Here is a 21396-nt window from a genome sequence, read left to right as displayed (position 1 = left end):
CAATCTCATACGCCCGCCTTCCGTCACACTGCCACTGCCAACTCCACTGCAACCACCCGCGATAAGGAGAGAGAGAGACTCACCTCCGCAACTCATCAACGATTCCACCGCTACCCATTCAACCCCGACGCTCCTCTGGGCGGTTTGCGCCTGATTCTCCCTGATTCCCGAGAGCTGCCGCTACACCAGGAGCTCTGCTTATTTTACCCTACTTCCTTTCTGATTATCCTCCCATTGAGCCCGAGTGTCCGGTTGTCGTCACTATGTCGAAAGTCGTGCGCAGTGTAAAAAATGTCACCAAGGGTTACTCGTCGGTCCAGGTCAAGGTCCGAAATGGTATGTGCTGCTAATTTCGTCTGTAATGCGCTCGGGCTGGGTAATGATTGATCGGTGGCGGTTGCTCGTCGGTCGCTACCTGTGCCCTTTGAACCTGCCTCGACATCGGCTGACGCTCACAATTCCAGCAACGAGTAATGACCCCTGGGGCCCGACCGGTACAGAAATGGCAGAGCTTGCCGCCCTGACGTTTAGCAGGTAGGCCTGACCGACCCATTGAGCCCCGGCGATTCTCCCCCCTCTAGACCAAACTAATCCCGTTGTACGTACAGTCCCACCGATTTTTACGAGATTATGGACATGCTGGACAAGCGACTAAATGACAAGGGAAAGAATTGGCGTCACGTGTTGAAGTCCCTGAAGGTATTAGATTACTGTCTCCACGAAGGCTCAGAGCTAGTCGTGACGTGGGCCCGGAAGAATGTCTACATCATCAAGACCCTGCGCGAGTTCCAATACGTGGATGAGGATGGCAGAGATGTCGGTCAAAATGGTAGGTCGCGGACGGTATGATCCTCACTTTGCTCGGTTGCCCGCTAACGATACGTAGTGCGTGTCGCTGCTAAAGAGCTCACTACCCTGGTGATGGATGAAGACCGATTGCGAAGTGAGCGCTCTGACCGAAAGTTGTGGAAATCGCGGGTGAGCGGACTAGACGACTACCCAGGCCATGGAAGTGAACCACAACCGCGTCGAAACGAGCGCCGTCGGCGTCCCGCGGACGATGACGATGTTGAATACCGTTTGGCGATTGAGGCAAGCAAACATGAGGCCGAAGAAGAACGGAAGCGACGGGCGAAGAGCTCTATGCAAACCGGGGAGGAGGACGAAGATCTAGCTAAGGCGATCAAACTGAGTAAGGAAGAGGAAGAGCTTCGCAAGCGCGAACTGGAAGAGAGCAACGCGCAATCCCTCTTCGATAATACCCCCGTCCAGGCCGCCCCGGCGCAGCCCACCGGTTACAACCAGGGATACCAACAGCAAAGTGCGGTGGACTGGTTCGGCAACCCAATCAACCCTCAGCAGCCTCTGTCGACTGGGTACTTGAACAACCAATACGCACAGCAGACTGGATTCCAGGGACAGATGACTGGAATGCCCAATGGGTACACCAATGGATTCCAGGCCCAGCCCACAGCCTTTGACCAGAACCCGTACGGTCAGCCCCAGAATAACTTCCTGCAGCCACAGGCCACGCTACAACCCCAGGCAACCCTGCAGCCGCAGCATACAGCGTTTAACACCAACAATCCCTATGGTACCACCGACATGTTCGCCCAGCAACAGCAACAACCCCAACCGCAGCAACAACAACAACAACAGCCGCAAGATAACTTCCTTTCGTCGGGCAGCAATAACCCATGGGCCTCTGGCAGCCCGCAGCCGGGAGATATGTTGAAGCCAATGCAGACCGGATCCAACAATCCATTCGCTCAGCGCACACAGCCGCAGCCGCAGCAGTTCCAGACCAGGCCCGCGACGTCCGGACACCCATCGTTGAACACGCTGGCAGAGGAGCGCCCGACCACTGCTTTTAATCCAATCGCCAACTACCAGGCCCCTGTGGCCCCTGCACCACCCAAGAGTACCCCGCCTCAGATGAATGACCCGCATCACGCTCGTCTCAATGCACTCCTCGCCAGCGGCGACGGCCAGGATACCTTTGGAAACGTCGGCGACCTCCGTATTCCCGCTCAGCACACCGCACCCGGCACCTTCGTCAATTCTGCTGGTCAAGGTCTCGATCGCCTACGCGCCAACCAGACCGGCAACAACCCATTCTTCGCCCAACAACGGTTCGTCCCCCAGCAAACAGGATTCGCCCAGCAGCAGACCGGTTTCGCACAGCCCACGAACAACCCCTGGGGTGCACAGCAATCATACCAGCAGCAGCCTCAGGCTGGAGGCAGCCTGATAGATCTGTGAAAGACGAAAAATGTTCATCCGTGATGTCCATGGTATACAACTTAACGGGTTTGTGGTGGAAGTGGAATACGATACCAGGTCTTTTATCTTGTCTTGTCCTTATCGATTATATCTCTACTTTTCTCTCCTTTTTATTCCCTTTGTTCCGTTGCGTCGTCTTTACAACGAATGGTTGGGTGTTGTGCTCGCATTGAATTAGGGTTCCGGAATTGACATACAGATTTCAGTCCAGTTCATTTAAGCCACTTTTACTACTTCTATTATTCCACTATGTTCTGACGCTTACCTTCTCGCGCCCTCTCCCTCTCTATCTGACTCGATTTGATGCCAGCCGGGATATCCAACCAGTTTAAACCAGACTCCTTGCTTTCCTCATGTGTTTGTCTTGCCCTTTTTTTCTCCTTGATGATGTACTGTTCTACTTATACCTATTACCTACTCTATTTATTTGGTTCATGTTTCGTAGTATATAAATTATATTGTATTGTATTATACATGGTTGTACTTTGTATATTGATATGGTTATACTTACGTAGGAGGTTTAGTTATCTAAAGTCCAGAGTTACTGTATTTGATGCTTTATTCTTTACAATGACCCAGAGTTCAATTAAAAGCAGTACAGCTTGCTAAACGAGAATTACACCATAACAACAAAGGTAGTTAAATGGACTTCCCAAAAGAACTTATGTTCATACGACAAGGGACAGCACCAGTATTCATACACAGAGCCATCTATATCCATTCATTGAGAGAATATTCGGTCTGTTCCTGACCCCGGACCAGTTCACTCACTACGTACAATACATGTCCATAAGTTCCAAACGATCCACTCCTATTTGCATTCATCCTGCAGTCATTCATAATCATAATCCATACCATACCGTACCGTACCACATAACGCAGACCAAAACCAGAGTACCATAGCCCAAGGTATCGTATCGTATTGTATCAAAACCAATTCGCCCAGCCAAACCGATTTTCCCCGACCCCTGCAAGTTCCATGAATGCAACGGTCCCAAAGGTGAACCATAAGGAAAATAGAAAAATGAGAAGAGATATAGAGAGGTAGAATAAGGGGGAAAGTTTTAGCCGCCCCTCTCGCCGAATTGTCGAGCCCAGTCTTCGTACTCTCTTAGTCCTTCCCGGCTGACGCTGGGTCGGATGGAGGAGAGACTGGCTTCGAAGTCTTGGAAGCGGATGGCGCGGATTTGGTCCATAGGGGTGTGGAGGAGGGCTTCGCCGAGGTTGCGGAGGGGTCCCATTGCGGCGTCTTTGGCGAGGGCTGTTATGTCGGAGCCTGAGAAGCCTGGTTATGTTTGGTTAGCTTTGGGATACTGGTATTTAGGGGAGGAATTGTAAATGAGAGCAATACCGTCTGTAAGTTGTACTAGAGTGTCGATGTCTTGATCTGTCAAGTCATGCACCTGGTGACTTAGTAATGTCCGGAGTTGTTGTTCGCGGACGTGATGTTCCGGGAGAGGGATATATTGTCGGCGGACGAAGCGACGGCGTGCGGCCTCATCGATGTCCCAGGGCATATTTGTTGCGGCGAGGACGAGGACCCGGCTGGGGTCTCCGCCAGCTTTCTTGTCCTTAGTTGATTCACGACCTGCTGCGGCGCGCTGCAGATCTGACCACTGGATCAGGAACTCGGTCTTTGAGCGTCGTGAAGCCTCGTTCTCCGTGCCGGACGAACGAGCGGATAATAGTGAGTCAATTTCGTCCACAAAGATGATCGACGGCGCCAGCGCCTTGGCCAGACCGAACAGGGCGCGGACAAGCTTTTCGCTCTCACCGTGCCACTTTGAGGTCAATGTGGATGCGGAAACCGAGAAGAATGTCGATTTGGATTCCGTGGCTACAGCGCGCGCAAGCATCGTCTTACCAGTCCCTGGAGGTCCAAAGAGGAGCATACCCCGGGCTGGTTCTCGCAGACCAGAGAAAAGATCCGGACGGAGGAACGGATAGACGACGGCTTCTTTGAGGGCCTTTTTGGCCCCATCTAGACCGGCAATGTCGTCCCAGTGCACTTCGTCCCCGCGGACTACAATATCGTTAAGGATCTGTCGGGCGGTTGCCACATCCACCCCTTTTGGGAGCTTGTTCAGTATATCCATAAATGCGTCATCCTCGTCCTCAACGTCCACTTCGTCCTCGTCGGCATCTGTTGATTTAGGACCAAGAGATTCGGGATCGCTAGATGACGGTGGGGTGATAGCGCGCCTGATGCGCGGAGTAGACCGTCGTTCGGGGCTCGTTCGGGAAATCGACATGCGATCTATATTGTCACTCAACGCATCTTCACCAGTGGAAGCAGGGGTAATTCTTCGCTGCGTGCTTGCAGACCCAGCCTGTGGGTTGTTTGCGGTATCTGCAGCCCCCGCGGATCCTCCAGAAGGCGTGGGCGGCTGGTAAAACGACCTCAACGCTACGGGCTTTGGTTTGACAGAAGGCTTCGGAGAGGCACGTGGTTGAACAGTATCCTTGGAGCCCGTCGAGACAGAAGCGGAATGGGTGCGATTTGCCGACGGCTGCCGGATGCCAGCCGGAGCCTGAGGGGTGGATGTAGGTGTTGAAGTTGGTGCGGGAGTAGACTTTGCTGGTGACCGTCGCGGTGTCTGACCGGGGACGCGAAGTTTCCTCCCGGAGCGGCGCTCCTCTCCAGAATCCTCTAGAGGCACGCTTTTCCGTGGGGGTACCCCATCGCCGGATTTCGAACGGGGTGGTGTTGACTCCTTTCGAAAACTGGGATCATTTGCAGCGGTTAGACGGGAGGAGGCTAGGGCAGCATCGCTAACGGTCTTCTCTGATGATGGAGTGCGATAAAGACTTCCCCAAGCCAGGCCTGCGGCTTGAGAAGCTGCGGCCGGCCGCAGGTCTTTCCGTCGCGGGCTGATTTTCTTTTTGACGGGCTTCTTCAAATCGGCGTTGCGTAGTGTAGACGGCATCGCTTTCCGACGCTCGGGGCTGGAATTGCGTGACGATGTAGTCTTTGCCGAAGAGGATTGCGTCTTACGCAATCCGGGACGACCCGCCATTGGGGTTGATGAGCCTGTCTCGTTCCCAGTAGACTCCGAGCTAGCGGTGGTCACAGGTGGTGGGGGGCGTCCGGGGATGGTGGGCGGTTTAGATAGATCGGTATATCCGACGGCGGGGACAGTTCCCTCTCCAATCCAACCGCGATGGCCAGTGGTAAATGGAGGAGATTTACCAGACGTATCCTTTCTGCTCTCACGGAGGGCTTCGAGTAGATCGACGCGCTCCCGGCATTGGAGCTCTAACTGGCGGATGGAATCCTGAAGAGCCTTCTCCGTTTCGTTCTTGGGGGTGTACTTGGAGGGGACCCGATAGGCGTTATGATAGTAGATGGTTTCGAGGGCGGAGCGCCAAGACTTTAAAGCTTCTTCTTCGTTGTTCTGTGCGAGAGAGCGATCAGTGACGAATGGAGTCAATTGATGAAAGCAGAATGGCAGACCTGTCCTTCGAAGTAGACGGCAGTCGAGCACATCAGATAACAGTCATCGTAGGTCTTCTGGAGGGAAGACGCCGGTTTGGGGCGCATCATTGATCAATTAATCTCAGGGATCTTCGGCGGAATTGCAGGACCCGCCCGCGCGCTATGGATGATAGTCGTAGTAGTGTAATACTAGTTAATCGTAGTCTGGGGGGAAGGAATGGCACAAGGACGGGGAACAACTTCTCTTCATTCGTAAGGAGGGAGGCTAGGAAAAAATCAGCTTACACTGCTTGAGAGGTGAATCAATTGCTGGGCCGTAAAAAAAAAAACAAAAAAAAAAAAAAAAAAAAAAAAAAAAGAGAAAAAAAGAAAGACGTTCGGGGCGAGGAGGACGTGAGTGAGTGAGTGAGTGAGTGAGTGAATCGAGAGGTAAGATATGAAAGTAAGTCAGTCAGTGATTCTCCATTTTCCGATTTTTCTCTTACCCAAATTCGGTCATGATTTCGCGTGACGTCGTTGGTGCACCGAAAAAGGGAATGAAAGGTGCCCCACGGTGATGGCAAACTTCTTCCAATGCGACTCTACAGTCAAATTAACTCTCTTTTCTTTCGACATTTATTTATTAATCATTACTATTATTACTATAACTATTATTATTATTACTATTATTATTATTATTATTATTATTATTATTATTATTATTATTGTTGTTTTTTATTTACTTATTTAATTTTTTTTTTGGCTGGTCCCCAGAGTGGAGTCGAGTGTCAATCCTTTATATTAACGAAAATGGATATCTGCGCCAGCTCAGCTTGGCTGGTGTACTAACTCAAGTAACTGCCTGCCATATCATATCCCGTCTATGTATACATGGGTTCCAAATGCGTAATATATCAGAAGAAATATTCCAAGATTCGGAAGTCAATCAAATGAAGAAAATAGAACCATAAGAGAAAAGGAACAAAGCCTCCAGAAACACTTCCCTTGCGTGTCAACGCCGGTACAAATATAGCATACATAGGGCGATCCAAGAAAAGCTCTCGCACTTTTCCCGACACAATCCGTCCCACAAGGTGTATATCAACCATGACCAACCACGAAAATGAAACCTGATGACCAAAGGTGAAAAGAGGTACCGAAGAAAGGGTAAGACGTCCTCGCTCCGCCTCATCCGCTGTGGTTCCAGCCAGAATTTTCCGCCTCCGAATGTCTTGGACATTTCGTGTACATCCGAAAAAACCGGTAATGGGAGAAACGGAGCGCACGCGTGAGAGCAGAAGAATCAGCATAGAGAGGTAACAAAGAGAATCGAGAGTATGAACGCCGCCACCCACGCCAGGGAACTCTGCCCGCAACATGGCTTAGAATTCTCCTCTGTGTCGCATTTCCGCCCTTCGCACGTGACACGTGGCCGCTATCAACCGGCCTTCTTATTATAGTTTTTTTTTAGAGAAAATTTATTTTAAGTTGTTTTGATCATTGTTCTGTTGGTCGCGGGAGGCCTTACACGAGGCCCCAGGACGGAGATTTATGATGGGTAATGTGGAAGTCGAATCCATGCGATCGGGCCAGTGGGGAAAAAGACACATTTATTAGGCGACCTCCTGGCGCTTGAAGTACGCCTTGGCCATCTCATAAGAGGTCCTTTTGTATGAAATTGTCAGTCAAAACACAATACAGTAACGGGGGATTTGGACACCAAGGAAAAGGAGGGGCCGGGGGGATAAATATTCACTCACCAGCAAATGGCTGTGCTGGGCATCGTAGAAATGATACGGGGACGGGCGCCACGCAGGAAACCACGCCAACCGAACTGCCGCTTGATAATGGATGCGGCGTTAAAAAGACCCTTCGCCGACCGAATTTCCTCGTTCTGTGCCAAACCGCGGGTCTGGAGGAGCGTCTTGACCACGTCGAGTGGTGTCGTGAGACCAGCTGCGAAAGCGCCTGCGAGACCACCTGCCATGCAGTGGGTGAACGGGTCGTAATCCCCGGAGGGGTTCATCACCTTAGAAATGGACTCATAGGCAACGAACTGTGTAGCGGTGAAGGGGACGGTCATACAGAGTGTGGTAGGATAGGAAACGTAGAAGGCCTGAAGACCTTCCGTTCGGTAGACAGACCGGGCGCATTGAAGGATAGTCTTGTGTACCGAGCCATGAACTTGCATACGTTGCTTAATCACTGTGTTTTCAATTAGTATACAGTGAAGCTTCGGGGTATATTTTAATTTAATTTAATTAAATTTTTTTTTTCTTGGTGGTACTGGGGTCGCGGGTTACTCACCATCGAAGGGATTCATCAAAGCGTCACTGGCAATGGTCGCCGAGGCACCACTCAGGGCTGTTCCACGTTAGTAACCAACTTAATGACACAACCATAACCTCATCAGTGACTTACCTGCAGCAAGGGGATGGTGACCGTCATCAACATTGCCACCGGCAAGATCCTTTACAATTTCATATGTACCAAAGTAGACAGCGTGGGCGGGGCCTGTTCGGGAATTTCACATCAGCCTCCGACACCTCCGAGTAGACATCTCTCTCTGTATGCCACCGGCTCCGCTTACCAGCACCGACAATAACGCTTGAAACACCCTTCCATAATGTCCGCCAGCCCTCAATTCGGTAAATCGTGGAAAACGCATTAGTGAGGCCTGTGTAGAGTCCGCCGTTCGCAGGATGCAGGATTTGCATGCGAGTCTAGCGTAGGCATCCGGTGTCAGTATTTGCCTGCTTTTGCAACCCGCCACAACGCAAAACTTGCGCAACGCAGAGAAAGAACTAGCATTGACTCAACATACCTTCAACAAGTCCACCGGATACATGACAGCATGTTCCTTAACCTTTGTCAGTACGGGACCGACCATCCACGATTATAACCCATGCTCTTGCACACATACCGCTATCCCTGCAAAGGCACCAGCCAGCATATTCCGGCCGAGGCCATAGTTAGACGGGAGGGCTTCGTAGCTATCGTAACAGTACAATTAGCCTCGGAAGTCTCTATATAATTTTATAAAAAAAAAAAGCCGGCCGACGCCTGGGAAAGGCATCCTGGCAATCGGGCAATAGAGGCGAAAGAGCGTGGTATGAAAACATCGCAATGATTTTAGCCACTCCCTATGCTTCTCTTCGAACGATTGACCAGGCCGAAAAAAGTTGAGGCGGGTTTTGCGGGAAAAAAAAAACACCTACTCATACTCTAACTCCTGCCCGGGGATTTGTTCGGAGACCGCCATCGAGCTGCTGTAGCTCCAGACGCAGCCGGAGCCGCAAAGAGGGAGAAGGGTTAGGAGGGAGGGAAAGAGGAAAGGGCGCGCGGTAGTGGGTGAGGCGTCACTGTTGTGAAGGTCGAAAAGATAATACCGAAGAAACCGGGACCAGGTTGCGGAGTGGAGAGGTAAATCAGTAGGGCCGATTCCGAGGAAGGGAAAAACAACAAGGAGGAAAAAGAAGTATAGCGGAAGAGACCTGTCTTAACCACCAGAGGAATGTAAAAGGATCAATGTGACAGGAGGAAGGGGGACGAAGATAAAAAAAAAAAATTATGATGAGTTGAGAGGATGTGAAAGAGGGAGGGAAGAAATAAAATAAAATAAAATGTTTAAGTCGGGGATAAGAAGTTGTTACCCAGAATGGAAGTCCTTTCGGTCGGCTCGACGAATGCTGGATAAATGGAGGTCGATTAAATGTTATCTGATCCATTTTAGATTAATAGAAACACCCAGGGAACCTCTATGGAATTTTCTTTCCTAGCACGTAGAATCAATTTACATTTTCTGGTGTTGATTTGTATGTTATTGGATTTACTGTTCGCCTCAGTCTTCCTCCCTCGTTCTACTTGATTTTCCCCTTCTCGAAAGTACAGCGCTCTCTCTCTCCGTCTCTCCAGCTGAACCTTCCGTTAATAAAAAAAATATTAGTTTTAAGGTATGTCAACTTGGGAAATTTTGCCTGCTGAATCAGCTTTCCCCGGCTAGACTAAAACAAACCGGGATCAGCGACCGGCGTGGTCCGATGACGGAGTTTATAACCCTCAACCAGCACATCCCAACCAGTGACATTTGACACCAGTTGACCTTTTTTTTCAAGTTGACTCGTACCCTTTCCGAAACTCCTCCGGGTCAATTCCAAACCACCCAAGACAAAGGAGAAGAGGTCAAAAAGAACCAGACAAGATTGCCACACCCGACTAACAGAGGAAGCAGAAGTGCCGAATGACGGAGGAATGGCCCGTCCTTCCGCCGAGGAAGCTCTCCTAAAAGTCACCGAGAGAGGAAGGCCACTATTCCCTTTTCTGATTTTTCTTATCTGATCCATGCCTCATCCTTTTGGGCTCCATCGTTTCTTTCCCGCGGTCCTCCTTTCTGATTTGTCCCTACTCCTTCTTTCTTCAGTCAGGATTGTAACCCTAAGCGAACTACCGCGGCTCACCGGGGATCCTGTGTGTAAAGTATTTGCATGACATTTAAGTGACTAATGTATAATTCAAGTAGTTTCTTGAGCCTTTCTCCGTTAGTACAAATGAGGTAAAACTATATTGTCTGGGGTTCTTACGGAGTGTAGTCCCTACTCCGCGGTATGTGCTTCCTGGTTAGGCAACCATGAGTCCTTTTTGCGTCGGGCATTTCCGCGGATTCCACATCTACGTGGTGTTTTACTATTCCTTACCTATATACCAAGATGCTAATGTGGACATGGATACTTGGACAATGAGAAAAACGGAACAAAAAAAAGCAAAAATAACGCAAAAAGAAAATAGATGCAGTACCATACATATCCGCCCAAGATGTCAAGTACAATGGTAGAATTGAATATAAATGTAAATGTTCCCCTATAGAGATGATAATTGATACAATCAAAGTAAATCACCATGCAAATAACACCCGCGAAAAGCTCCTCTTAAATGTTCACAGTGAAACTTTCCCGCAGAGAATTCATATGCGCTGTCATGCACGTCGTTAAAGCAAAAGAATGACTGGGTCTTTTGCGATGGTCGCGGGAGACCACCAGTGGTTAAGCCCGTTCCCTTCTATACGATTCGCTCTAATCTACCAGTCCACGTTAAAAGACCATTCACCTGGAGAGACACACCAGTCAGTTTTCAACAGCCAAATTCACTGGGGTTCAGGACAGAGTGCATACCATTTTTCAAATTTTCGGCAGTGTCGCTCAATAAAATCACTCGCCGTTTGTTACAATAGGCCGTTTTATCCAAGATATCCACCTTGAGGTTCGCTAGTTCGGGTACAGGCTTCTCAAACATCTCGCTGAGGTTCTCCACTGCGAGCTCCAAATCTTTCTGGTTATCTTCGAAGATCTCGGTCAGGTTGTTACGTGCAAGGTAGTAGGCAAAAGCGTAGGTCCACTTCAGAGTCTGTCGGCATTGTTGAAGTGCTTGAGATGCGGTGTCGAGGAACTGAACTTCGATCCACGATAAACCTGATTGTGACTGCAGGCTCGTCATCTTCTTTTCTGTCTTTAGGTAGAGGTCCTTGTCGAGCTTGGCCGATTGCTCATGGTTCGCATATCGGTTGTAGTAATGGAGATATCGCTCCAGTGAGGCTCGGGACTTCGCCTGTGCAGTGCGGGCCTCAGATCCCGATTTCTCTTCATAACGGTTACAATTATACCAGCTAGTGCCGTGCTCGGACCAAAGACCCATGCACATCCAGCAGAACTCATGCTTGCATTTGCGGCACGTCATATGGTTGCAACCTCCATTCTTCTCAATCGTCGAGTGGCACTTCGGGCACTCTTTTGTGTTGGCTGAGATCCAGTTGGCTGTTTCCGAATCGTCCTCACACTTTTTGAGCCACATTTTGACCAGCTGGCAAGGTGCTGGTTGATGGTCGTTAAGTGTGCAACCAAAGCAGAAATGATGCTTGCAGTTACATTGTACGGTGGGTACAATGCGACGGAGGTCGCGCTGCTTGACCGGGCAATCAACAGCGTATTCACAGTTGGGAGCTGGGCACCATTTAAGATTCTCCTTGTCATCGACATAGGTTCTTTGTAAGAGGGTGTAATACCTGAGAGGAAGTTAGCGATGGTATCCACCTGCATCCAAGCTAAGCGGACTCACCTGTCCTTGAGGTCAGGTTTGACAAGCAGGCTCAACGACTTAGAATCCACAATCATATTACAGCCATCACCCGGACACTCTATCCTGGCCGCTTCTCCTTCCCCACGAATTTTTTGCGCAAGGTAGTGGCGGTAGCATTCGACACAAAAACGATGTCCACATCGCATAGCGTAAGTCTCCAGGTTATCGCCATCTTCACAGCAAATCTCGCACACGAATCCAGGTACTATTTCAGTCTTTGGTGTGCCTTCAAAGTTCGTCCCTAAGCCGGCCTCCTCCAGGGTTTCTTCGGGGTGATCCATGTAGCCCTCAATAAGCTTTTCCCGATTCCATCGTCCATATCGTAGAAGAATGGCGGAAGATTCCGGCGGGAGACTTAATATCGATGAGACTTCGTTGATCTGTTGATTCTGATCCCGATCGATGTCATCCGGGCTTAGGACCTTGAATTCAACTTCGTAAGGTCTTCGTGAGGTTGCGACAATGTCTTTATCTTTCGAGAAGCCGCCGTCGAAATCATCACCGAAATCCACTGATAGCAAAAAAGAAGCAACGTCAGCATCTGGTCATGATCACCTTCAAAAGTTGTCACAAGCCGAGCCGCAACATTACGTACCTTCCCCTATACTCTCATCATCACTCGCCTGGGTATCCAAAAAGTCATCGGCGCTGGAGGCAACGCTCATAAAATCATCATCAGACTCCATACTGGTCGACGCCGGCGTAACCAAATCAGGGCCTTTGTTTTCCGCGGAAACCGTGAGCACCCCTGACACGACAGAGGTCAGATCGGGGGTGGGATCAAGTTCGGCGATATCAGGAGATTCTACTTTCGTCTTGCGAGCAGACTTCCGGGGAGGAGATCCAGTGGCGGCTTGCGAACGGGCGACGGAATCCTTGGTGGCGGAGTGATTGTCTGTTATCGCCGCCTCGGCCGCCTTGCGCTTCCTTGTTTGAGGAGGCGTGGTGAAAGCAGTGGTGTTGCGGCAAGCCGGTATGTGCTGACACGAAAAAAAAAGTAGGTCCCGAGATCTAACGTCGAGACCTTCTCTTTTTTTCCGAGACAACACAAGGCGCAGCTTACCAAAGGTGGGTGATCAACCTAGGGAGGGCTGATAGATGGAATAGGTGATGAGGAACACGAAGGGCGGACTGAGAGATTGGTGTGCGCAGTAACAGAAGCAGGACCATGCACTAGCTCTCAGGCGATCAATAGTTGGGCGTGAATAGCTTATCGACGCTGGCACCTTTTGGGCCTTGGGGAGAGAGGAGAGGGGTGTGGATGTATGTAACTAGGGACGGGAGACGGACGGACGTCACGGGGAGAGTGGGGGAGCCTTAGGAAGAACAAGCCTCAGGTTTGTTCCTCTCCTTTTTTGGGGGGGGTAAAATTGCACTAGAGCGCGGTATTCCCGAGAACAACGGGAAATGGAAAGCTGAGCTTCAGTGTTTACCCAAATCTGTAGTCTGGGGTCAAAAAGAGGTTGCTTCGGAAGTGACTGAAAAAAAAAAGTAAATAGAAAAAAACAAGAAAAAGAAAAATTTTCAATCAGTGGCGGGATTGCTAAGCAGACAAGTTTACAGTTTTATAAGGGCGTGCCAGTATGAGAGGTTTCCGATGACTAGGTGCTAATGCCACGGAATCTCCGTGTGGGGGAAGGCAGCAAAAAGGCAACCTAAAGCGGGTAAGAGCAATGAAGCAATGTTGTAGTCCCAATTTTATGATGTCTTTGATTGGAACTGGATCATTGTCAGGCTCGGAGGTGGCCGTATGATAGATGGTTGATCTTGGTTCGCTGGCATAAATAGATCGAAGAGCACTAATGATGTCAGATTGTCTCTCCGTCAAAGATCTCTTGGTCATTTCTGTTATACTATGTAGAACTATGATGGAGCCCTAACCAAACGTGACTCAACCTAATGACCTGAGCAAATGACTGAAAACAACAGCCTTAGGCAGCCACCAGGCAGACAAACCAGTCATGTTGTTCCTCTTCCAGTGGTTGAGTTATAATACTACTAGTGCTATGCTTAAGTATTCTGATATCTCGCAATGCATTGTATTTTCACTCATAACGGTTCATTTTTTGTTTATCCGCGTTTCATAACACGTTCCAATTCTATATCAGATCACTCATCATCGCTCTCCTCTTCGTCGTCGTCATCCTCTTCCTCGCTACTTTCCTCTTCTTCAGCGTTTGCCAGCCAGTCCACGAATTGTTGGGTCTGGCTGCGCACTTGTTTCATCTCGTCAGTACTCGAGGACCTCTCATCATCCCACCACTGCTCGTATGCCTCCTCTTCTAGGATCTCTAGGTCATATAATTCCTTAGCAACAAACAAGAGGACGGTATCGCCACGGTTGCGGTGAACGAGATCTTGTTGAAACAAAAGTAGTAGGTCGACTTGATCAGGCTTCGCATCGCGGTCGCGGTCGAACAGGGACCGTTCGATAATCTCACGATACTTGCCAAAGAGCTCCCTAACGATGTCGCCTGCTCCCTTTCCACCTTCCATCAATTGCTGAGTACGCTTCATGAAAGCCGACACCACGGCGCGTCGAACTTGGTGATCAGACGCGTTGGCTGTCATACGTAGACTGACCAGTTCCAGCTGCACCACATCTGATGTGACGCCATCGCGCAAGCTGTCATAGACACTGGTTGCGGCGTCATGAACGAAATGTTCTTCGTCATCGTCACCGCCTGAGCTGCTAAAGCTTCCTGAACGAGAGTGGCCGTAGTCTGAGACCTCAGATGAAAGAGTCGAGATGGAATCTGTGGAGAGCGAAAGTTGCGCCATATTGTAAACTGCGGAAAGAATCTGTTAGCTTTAATGGACCTGGGAGTCGGTGGACAAGGAAACGTACCCAGTCCTGACGAGGCATTGCTCTCGGTATCCGAGTCATCCTCATCTTCGTAGGGGACGTATTCATAACCCTTGCCGCCTTCACCGACGACTTCCGGTTCACTTTCCGGCACACCCCCGTCTTCCTCCCTAGGGGCGTTGGTAATGCGCTTGCCTTCGCTGACGGTCATTCCGTCTGCGATCTTCACTCCAAATGAGAGGAGAGCCCCAGGCTCGACGGTGCACTTGCTACCAACTTGGACGTTATCTGCAACAATAGCGTGGCGTACAGTTGTACCGTCGCCAATCACAGCACCATCCCAAATGTAGGCACCGTCTAAAGTGACATTTTTACCAATCTTGCAGTTCCTTCCCAGAACCGTATCCTTGACTGTCGTCTTGTCTCCGATGCTTGTGCCTTGTCCAATAACCGTCCGCCGGCCAATAACACATGAACGAGCCAAGGTCACACCCTGCTCCTGGTATAGGTTTCCTTTCCGAAGTTCGTAGTTGTGGCCCGGTAGCAGGTTTGTGTCAGGGCACAGAGGGTACGCCCACCTTGAAATGACATCCTTGGTAACGGCATCGTACGCCTTCAAGTTCCTCACTCTAGCCGCATAGTGATCCTTGACGATATGTGTGTGGATCGTCTTTCCATTCAGCTCGTAATCTTTCAGCACACCATACAAGAATTGCGTCCGAGGTGTTTGATAATCGAAACTGTCGGACCAAAGACTCAGCACGTCAGGTGTGCAAATATCGATGCTGCAGTCGATCAGATCCTGGCGGATATCTAGCTCTGCGTTCTCAAGAATGATCTCCGAGTCGATATTGAGACGGGTCGTCTCCCGCGAATGGTGATCAATCTCCTCGTAATGTAGACAGCGATCCTTCGTAGGATCAATGATGAAGACGGGCGAAGAAGACGAAGACTTGGTTCTATGATTTCTGCCGGCCTCCCGCAAGACCATGGTCATAATGGCATCCTTGTTTGCTGCACGACGAGCCCGATGTTGGGTCAAAGCACCTTCAATAGGCAGGTTGCTGATGACATCTCCGCTCACAACGATGAAATCTCCGGTAATAAGATGTTTTCCATCCAGATCGCGCATGACGTCGCCGACGGAGGTAGAAGTGGACTTGAGGAAAGCCAATTGCTTGAACGGCGATGATGGCGATCTCCATTTTGACGCACTAAAGCACCGTAGAATTAGTACCACGTTGAACTGCGTACGCAGAGGAGAGAGCGTCATCCACGTACTTAATATACTTCTCCAACTGATCCGAGTGTGCTCCGCCGTATAGGAACACATCTTCGACACCGGCATTCGCAAGGAACTCCAATGTATACTCAATCAAAGGGGTATTCGCTAGCGGTAAAAGACACTGCCACCGTCCGTGTCAGCCCATGACCCATCACTGTGTGTTTTCCCCGCAACATCCGTCCTGGCATCAATAGCTTGTTTTAACTACATACCCGAGGCTTGTCGAGAGTGAACGGCTCAAATCTCGTCTCGAAGGTGTCGGCAAGAACCTAAGCAACATCAAAGCATTAGCCACACGATCATCATGCACCCCGCCGTCCTATAATAGTCGGCTGTCGCAAGAGTGAATTTTCAGAATGATAACATACAACAGCCTGCAACGTCTCCTCTACTTCCTCCGCAGCATTTCCCCTCTGTTTGGAGCCACCGCCTTTCTGTTTCGGACCCATCTCCTAAATCAATGGTAAGCGTGAGTTGCGCGGAAAGATCGACTGCCACATACTGCGACTCACTGAGTAACTGATTTCCCCCACCTCACTGGAAGGCCAGATATTCCTGCAAAAAGTCTAGCAAGAGTGGATGGATTGTGGTTAAGAAGCCCAGGCAATAAATGGGCCCACAAAGAAACCGAAAATCAACAATGAATCCGCTTGCACAACCTAAAGGAATTATTTCCGGTTCCCCTCGACGCAAAAACTCCGCCAAGCCATATTGAGTGATTCATCCCACTCCCGGTCCTTTTTTTTTGCATGTTTGTTCTGTTTGCGAGGTTTGCTGCCCAAGTTTCTGTTCATATCACGTGATACACGTGACGGGTAACATTAGCCACACACAACCTGGAGGACAGCTTCAGCCCCAAAGAGTCCAGAACACCTTTCGAGGCCCAGGCCCTCCTGGACTTCTTGTAATATCCCTTGTTCAGGAACCAACGGTCTAGAACCTTAATATGCCTCTTTATTGTCCTGAGTAAGTCAAATTAAATAGGAGTTTCGATCAGATGGTATCTTTCCCCCGAACCGAAGGGCAATCGGAAGCTCCCAAGCTCCTGTGGATTACCCGGTCCGTCTGGGGCTGGGGTAGTAGTACGCAGCATACCCACTTATGTACGTGTGCGCAGTTGTAGCAAGGGCTTCTGAGTGGAGGATATATTGCGGGATGACTGATCTGAAGAATGATAGGTGAATGGATGCGTCTGTTCTGTATTTTTAGTAGGTAACTACAGCTAGCTAGTATGTAAGCACCATCAAATTGTGTTCCAAGGCGAAACATCATAAATTGCGCCAACGTGGATATCCCACTCGAAGGACAATTTTACCCACGTAACATGTTCAAGTAATTACAGCAACAGTACACCAAACCAGTCTGAATGCCCGGGCCCTAATATGGTTCAACTCCCTTATATCCCTTTATAAATGACACGAACATTTCTGCTGAGAGTATCCGCGAGAAACAAAAGACAAACAACCGAAGGCCTCAAACGCCGTAAGCTATCAAAAAGTCCACCCAAGGGTCAACGGTATCGTACGGGTAGAGATCTCATTATAACCAAGATAGCAATCATGAAGGGGGAATATAGTGATTGAGGATACACGGAGAGGAATGCAAAAGAGGTAGTTTGTTAGTTTGATGATTGAGAGATATACAGCATTGGGGAGATGGCGAGGCTCAGCCAGTCCGTGCAGCCTGTACGGGATTGACCATCGCTTGAGGTTGGGGCGCATATACACGCTGACGCTTGGCGAGATTGGGGTTTTCGGCAGCACTGGCCATGTCGGAGACCTGCCGTCGTGGTTGCGGCCGTGCTGCAGCCGCAGCCGTGAGGGCCACAGGAGCTGTCGGATACTGCACCCCATTTTGGTCTACCGCATATGCAGCGGCAGTAGCAGGAGTTGCAGGTACATATTGACCTTGCAGGTTAGGGTGAACTGCGGTCATGCCCTGGAATTGGCCGGGCGTTTGCCAATTGTTTATGGATGTAGCTGGCGACTGGCTGGGAGAACTATCCTCTTTGACAGATTGGGCTGCCGAGCTCTGCGCAGCCATTGTAACCGCCGCCGTGGGTTGGGCGGGCTCCATGCCTTGCGGCATGGTCTTCAGATGAACCAGGTGCTTTTCTAACATATCCAAAAGACTCTTTCGCGTGAAGGGCTTGGGAAGAACATCGTCCATTCCTGGTCAACGTTAGCAGGATAGTGGTGGAGCCCGCTCCTAGTACCGGATTAACATACCGTGCTGGAAGTAAAGCTGAATGTCATCACTCCGGATGTTGGATGTCATGGCAATGATCGGCGTCCTATCAAACTGCCGAATGAGATGGCATGCGGAGACACCGTCCAGGTTGGGCATAATTATATCCATCAGAATAAGATCGTACTTCGAACCATCTTGTATTTTGTTCACCGCCTCGAGTCCGTCGAACTACGTTCCCATCAGTCAGGGTACCAGACTTGGAAAGATGACCTGTGCAGCCAACTTACAGCAGTATCAATGACACAAGAAAAGGAGTATAGAAACTTTCCGCCAATTTGACGACACGTCGCATCATCTTCAACTAGCAAGATATGCGGACTACGCATCCAACCCGGATCAACATTCGTACTCTTCTTCCGATTGTCTGCGAACTGTCTCCGAGCGTCGTCGACTTCTTGCTTGGGCGGCATTGGGTATGGCACATTATTAACATGCTCGCTGTACATCGGATCGATACCATTAGTAGCACCCACAGGGTACACGACAGGTTCAATCTCGCCGTTCATCTTTGGATATACTAAGGCTGTGGCCGCGGTATTCGTCGGGTTGGTTGGGTTTGCAGGGGTCGCAGCGGCTGCATTCGGCGGTCGCACCACCCCATTCCGCGGGGCAGCATCCATTGCGGGCGTGGTGGCCACGACGGGACCTGTTTTGGGTGGCTCCCCTAACGAATCAAGGCCGCCGAGATTGAACTGAATTTCGGCATTCATATCGCTGAGAAGCTTCGAGGCGTGCTGCAAGGGCGACGAAGGCTCATCGTCCATCGACGCCACCTGGGAAGGGCTTAAGCTCGAACCCCCTTGACCTTGCGCAAAAGGTCCGGACGCTTTACTGTCTCGCCGTTGACGAGCATCCACTGATAGTAGATATGTCATCAGTTGATGGATGACATGTTCATGGTTGAGGACTGTTTTCTGCACTCTCATAACCTCCTGCAGCATGATCTGATGGTCGACAGTTAACTGTGCATAACGATCAGAGAGATGCTGAATTTGTTGTTGCTGCGCCACTATTTGCTGGTTTAAAAGATCGATCTGTTGCGTTGGAACGGAGTCTTCGTTGTTCTGGGCCTGTTTCCGAGGGGCAGGCGCCTTCCGTCGAATATTGTCAAGTGATTCTTTGCTATTCGCTCGGAATTCGGGGTGCTTGAATTCCCACGCCTAGATTCCTGGTCAGAACCCTGTGAAGCCACCAGTGCCAAGTATCGCAGTCTTACATTCTGGCCGTACGGTGATTGCCCATTCTCTTCATTATTTTGTCTCACTTTGTGGAAGTCGTATTTGTTTAGTTGTCGTACAAAGCTGGCGAAGTTGCTATGTTTGAAGTGTTTAGGGAGGATGGTTTTCGTAAATTTTTCGCACTGCGGCCAGGTTTGGATCGATTAGCAGGAGAACAGCGACCGTAACTTTCCAAGGCACGAGGGCGTGCATTACCTCCAAGACGACAAAACTGTCCCCTTCATCACCCCACCGCACAATCTCCGCGTAGGACGGATCCTCCAGCATTCTGGGAAAGAAAGGTCAGTGATCAGATCGAGAAAGGAAGAAGCCGTCCAAGTCCTAAGCGAGAGCATCTTGAACGGGAGAGCGTAGAGTCGCAATGAGTCGGGTTGACGGGAGAGCTCGGAGGGGGGGTGACAAAAAGGAGAAGATCAAACTCACTTGTAAAGTTTCCGCACCTATGCATTCTGTCAGTGATTGTGACCGGATAGTGTAGCTATTTGATCAAGACAAAAGAAATAATAGAGTAACAATAATATAAGAATAATAAAGAGCAACAATATCATCGATATCATTGTCAAAAAGATCAACACTTACAAAATCGCTGGAGTTGCCCGCGGGGGCGGTATTGGTTGTGGTCTGGCCACCGTCCATCGTGGGCTAGATGGGTCGCGACCGATCGAACAAGCAACAGGCTCAAGCACGTCGCAGAACCTCAAGAACAACGGCTGCGGGAGAGTATGAAAAGAAGAAAAAAAAAAAAAAAGGAATACCCGAGTCGGTGGTCAATTACGCACCGTGATCGGGAGGGAGAAATTTCCGAGGGAAAGGATAAGTAAGAATAAAGGTGAAGAGAGAAAGAGAAAGGAAAAAAGAAGGGGAAAAAATGACGGTCTAAACTGGACAGCGTTTGGTTGGGAGAGGTCGAGAGAAAGAGTAGGGAAAGAGATGGTGGCAGTTCCCTTCAGTTAAGTTTTGGGTAATTTACTACTTCTTGCAAAAGTGGGACTTTTGATGGGGGGGTCACTGACTTGGTATCTGCACCCGCCATTGGCCTTTGCTGTGCTGTCTGAACCACCGGTCACCGTTCACTAGCCACAACTTGCCATTTTTCCTCTGCTTTTTTCTTTTTTCTTTTTCTTTTTTTCACTTTTCGAATTCCTTTCATTATTTTCTTTTTGGTGGTCCTCCCCTTCTGAAATTCTTTGGTACATTTATCGCAATGTTGAACAGCTTTATCTCCGACAATGCAAGGAGCTAAAAGGGGGAAGGGTAGCAGGACAGCAGCTTCTCTCTGACACTCTGACCGTAAACAACAGCCGAACAAGACATCTACTATGTGCAATTACCTCGGAGGGGAAATGATAATGTGGAGAACACAGTCCACTTCTCGTACTCTCTGCCTTAGTGCTTTAAGGGTAAAGAACATGGCTTGATCATTACGAGTAGATTTGTCGCCAGTCATGAAGGGACAGCTAATTACATCCGCGTTACTTTCTCTTTGCCTTTCTTCATGTTCTGGCTTCCAAGAAGTGAACGTTGCAAAGAAAGGTCAGTGCGTTCATGATGCAGATAACGTGCGAGGAAAGGATGGAGGGGAAAAGATGGAGATAGGCTGTTGGAGATGCAATGAGGAGGGGCAAATCAACCTGCAGCGATCGTCGAGTAAAAAAAAAAAGAGGAGAAAAAGAGCGGAGACTGTTCATTCTTCTCGACATACTACGGAGTAGGGATCTGATGACATTGACCCTTTTTTTTTTTTTTCTTTAATCCATTCATTCAACTATCACCGAATTTTGAGGGCACTAGTCAAAAGGTGACCTTAGAATCATTCCTTTTTGGGATGCATTCTCGTCAGGTGTACATATTACATAACATTAATTATGTACACACGGTGGTATGTACCATGTAGTATTCGTTTGCATGGATCCATACTTCACGCTACTTATTTAGTAGATATTACGGTAGTATTACCTGAGAGGAGTTTTTCTTACTTTTTTTTTTTTTT

At 49.4% G+C, this 21396-nt stretch overlaps 8 protein-coding genes across 8 annotated transcripts; 2 read left to right on the top strand and 6 right to left on the bottom strand.

Moving 5' to 3' along the window:
• Positions 1 to 263: 263 nt before the first annotated feature.
• BDV38DRAFT_288452 (epsin) lies at positions 264 to 2262 on the top strand (the record flags this gene model as incomplete). The annotated part of the gene is made up of 4 exons (XM_032061038.1): positions 264 to 336; positions 465 to 534; positions 609 to 829; positions 887 to 2262. The coding sequence occupies 4 exons, from the start codon at positions 264 to 266 to the stop codon at positions 2260 to 2262; spliced, it is 1740 nt and encodes a 579-aa protein (XP_031907723.1).
• A 690-nt stretch (positions 2263 to 2952) lies between these two features.
• Positions 2953 to 5995, bottom strand: BDV38DRAFT_263739 (putative AAA family ATPase). The gene is made up of 3 exons (XM_032056214.1): positions 5738 to 5995; positions 3635 to 5678; positions 2953 to 3568 (listed from the first exon to the last, which is right to left on the bottom strand). Exons 1-3 carry the CDS (start codon positions 5825 to 5827, stop codon positions 3348 to 3350), a joined length of 2355 nt encoding a protein of 784 aa, XP_031907722.1. The 5' UTR covers positions 5828 to 5995; the 3' UTR covers positions 2953 to 3347.
• Positions 5996 to 6467: 472 nt separating this feature from the next.
• BDV38DRAFT_13527 (uncharacterized protein) lies at positions 6468 to 7366 on the bottom strand. Its single transcript, XM_032051362.1, has one exon. The coding sequence runs from the start codon at positions 7075 to 7077 to the stop codon at positions 6613 to 6615; it is 465 nt and encodes a 154-aa protein (XP_031907721.1). The 5' UTR covers positions 7078 to 7366; the 3' UTR covers positions 6468 to 6612.
• On the bottom strand, positions 7312 to 8960 carry mrsA (putative mitochondrial carrier protein; the record flags this gene model as incomplete). The annotated part of the gene is made up of 8 exons (XM_032061037.1): positions 7312 to 7363; positions 7459 to 7903; positions 8006 to 8062; positions 8120 to 8212; positions 8289 to 8421; positions 8523 to 8558; positions 8622 to 8691; positions 8917 to 8960. The coding sequence occupies 8 exons, from the start codon at positions 8958 to 8960 to the stop codon at positions 7312 to 7314; spliced, it is 930 nt and encodes a 309-aa protein (XP_031907720.1).
• A 1724-nt stretch (positions 8961 to 10684) lies between these two features.
• Positions 10685 to 12941, bottom strand: BDV38DRAFT_13487 (RING finger protein). The gene is made up of 4 exons (XM_032051357.1): positions 12423 to 12941; positions 11807 to 12338; positions 10867 to 11753; positions 10685 to 10801 (listed from the first exon to the last, which is right to left on the bottom strand). The coding sequence occupies exons 1-4, from the start codon at positions 12511 to 12513 to the stop codon at positions 10773 to 10775; spliced, it is 1539 nt and encodes a 512-aa protein (XP_031907719.1). The 5' UTR covers positions 12514 to 12941; the 3' UTR covers positions 10685 to 10772.
• A 702-nt stretch (positions 12942 to 13643) lies between these two features.
• BDV38DRAFT_263726 (translation initiation factor eIF2B catalytic subunit epsilon) lies at positions 13644 to 17083 on the bottom strand. Its single transcript, XM_032056213.1, has 6 exons — positions 16421 to 17083; positions 16287 to 16370; positions 16131 to 16187; positions 15915 to 16039; positions 14676 to 15847; positions 13644 to 14616 (listed from the first exon to the last, which is right to left on the bottom strand). Exons 2-6 carry the CDS (start codon positions 16365 to 16367, stop codon positions 13937 to 13939), a joined length of 2115 nt encoding a protein of 704 aa, XP_031907718.1. The 5' UTR covers positions 16368 to 16370; positions 16421 to 17083; the 3' UTR covers positions 13644 to 13936.
• A 12-nt stretch (positions 17084 to 17095) lies between these two features.
• skn7 (putative stress response transcription factor SrrA/Skn7) lies at positions 17096 to 20152 on the bottom strand. The gene is made up of 6 exons (XM_032056212.1): positions 19830 to 20152; positions 19602 to 19674; positions 19385 to 19528; positions 18396 to 19328; positions 18147 to 18336; positions 17096 to 18089 (listed from the first exon to the last, which is right to left on the bottom strand). Exons 2-6 carry the CDS (start codon positions 19671 to 19673, stop codon positions 17584 to 17586), a joined length of 1845 nt encoding a protein of 614 aa, XP_031907717.1. The 5' UTR covers position 19674; positions 19830 to 20152; the 3' UTR covers positions 17096 to 17583.
• A 289-nt stretch (positions 20153 to 20441) lies between these two features.
• Positions 20442 to 21155, top strand: BDV38DRAFT_263714 (uncharacterized protein). The gene has a single exon (XM_032056211.1). The coding sequence runs from the start codon at positions 20852 to 20854 to the stop codon at positions 21116 to 21118; it is 267 nt and encodes an 88-aa protein (XP_031907716.1). The 5' UTR covers positions 20442 to 20851; the 3' UTR covers positions 21119 to 21155.
• The last annotated feature ends 241 nt before the right edge of the window (positions 21156 to 21396 follow it).

Source organism: Aspergillus pseudotamarii (assembly GCF_009193445.1).
Source record: "Aspergillus pseudotamarii strain CBS 117625 unplaced genomic scaffold BDV38scaffold_102, whole genome shotgun sequence".
In the NCBI taxonomy this organism is placed as follows: Eukaryota; Fungi; Ascomycota; class Eurotiomycetes; order Eurotiales; family Aspergillaceae; genus Aspergillus; species Aspergillus pseudotamarii.
This window is presented reverse-complemented; position numbering and strand designations above follow the sequence as displayed.

What these genes read in the sequence shown, in the direction of transcription:
- BDV38DRAFT_263739 (XM_032056214.1), bottom strand. Translation starts at nt 5,827, where the DNA reads ATGATGCGCCCCAAACCGGCGTCTTCCCTCCAGAAGACCTACGATGAC. An exon ending in CCGTCTACTTCGAAGGACAG is followed by an intron (nt 5,679 to 5,737) that starts GTCTGCCATTCT and finishes TCTCTCGCACAG; the next exon opens with AACAACGAAGAAGAAGCTTT. An exon ending in TCTAGTACAACTTACAGACG is followed by an intron (nt 3,569 to 3,634) that starts GTATTGCTCTCA and finishes AAACATAACCAG; the next exon opens with GCTTCTCAGGCTCCGACATA.
- BDV38DRAFT_13527 (XM_032051362.1), bottom strand. Translation starts at nt 7,077, where the DNA reads ATGTTGCGGGCAGAGTTCCCTGGCGTGGGTGGCGGCGTTCATACTCTC.
- BDV38DRAFT_13487 (XM_032051357.1), bottom strand. Translation starts at nt 12,513, where the DNA reads ATGGAGTCTGATGATGATTTTATGAGCGTTGCCTCCAGCGCCGATGAC. An exon ending in TGATGAGAGTATAGGGGAAG is followed by an intron (nt 12,339 to 12,422) that starts GTACGTAATGTT and finishes TTTTGCTATCAG; the next exon opens with TGGATTTCGGTGATGATTTC. An exon ending in AAACCTGACCTCAAGGACAG is followed by an intron (nt 11,754 to 11,806) that starts GTGAGTCCGCTT and finishes ACTTCCTCTCAG; the next exon opens with GTATTACACCCTCTTACAAA.
- BDV38DRAFT_263726 (XM_032056213.1), bottom strand. Translation starts at nt 16,367, where the DNA reads ATGGGTCCGAAACAGAAAGGCGGTGGCTCCAAACAGAGGGGAAATGCT. An exon ending in AGGAGACGTTGCAGGCTGTT is followed by an intron (nt 16,188 to 16,286) that starts GTATGTTATCAT and finishes GATGTTGCTTAG; the next exon opens with GTTCTTGCCGACACCTTCGA. An exon ending in CAATGCCTCGTCAGGACTGG is followed by an intron (nt 14,617 to 14,675) that starts GTACGTTTCCTT and finishes TTCTTTCCGCAG; the next exon opens with TTTACAATATGGCGCAACTT.
- skn7 (XM_032056212.1), bottom strand. Translation starts at nt 19,673, where the DNA reads ATGCTGGAGGATCCGTCCTACGCGGAGATTGTGCGGTGGGGTGATGAA. An exon ending in AATCACCGTACGGCCAGAAT is followed by an intron (nt 19,329 to 19,384) that starts GTAAGACTGCGA and finishes CCAGGAATCTAG; the next exon opens with GCGTGGGAATTCAAGCACCC. An exon ending in TCAGCTTTACTTCCAGCACG is followed by an intron (nt 18,090 to 18,146) that starts GTATGTTAATCC and finishes AACGTTGACCAG; the next exon opens with GAATGGACGATGTTCTTCCC.
- BDV38DRAFT_263714 (XM_032056211.1), top strand. Translation starts at nt 20,852, where the DNA reads ATGAAGGGACAGCTAATTACATCCGCGTTACTTTCTCTTTGCCTTTCT.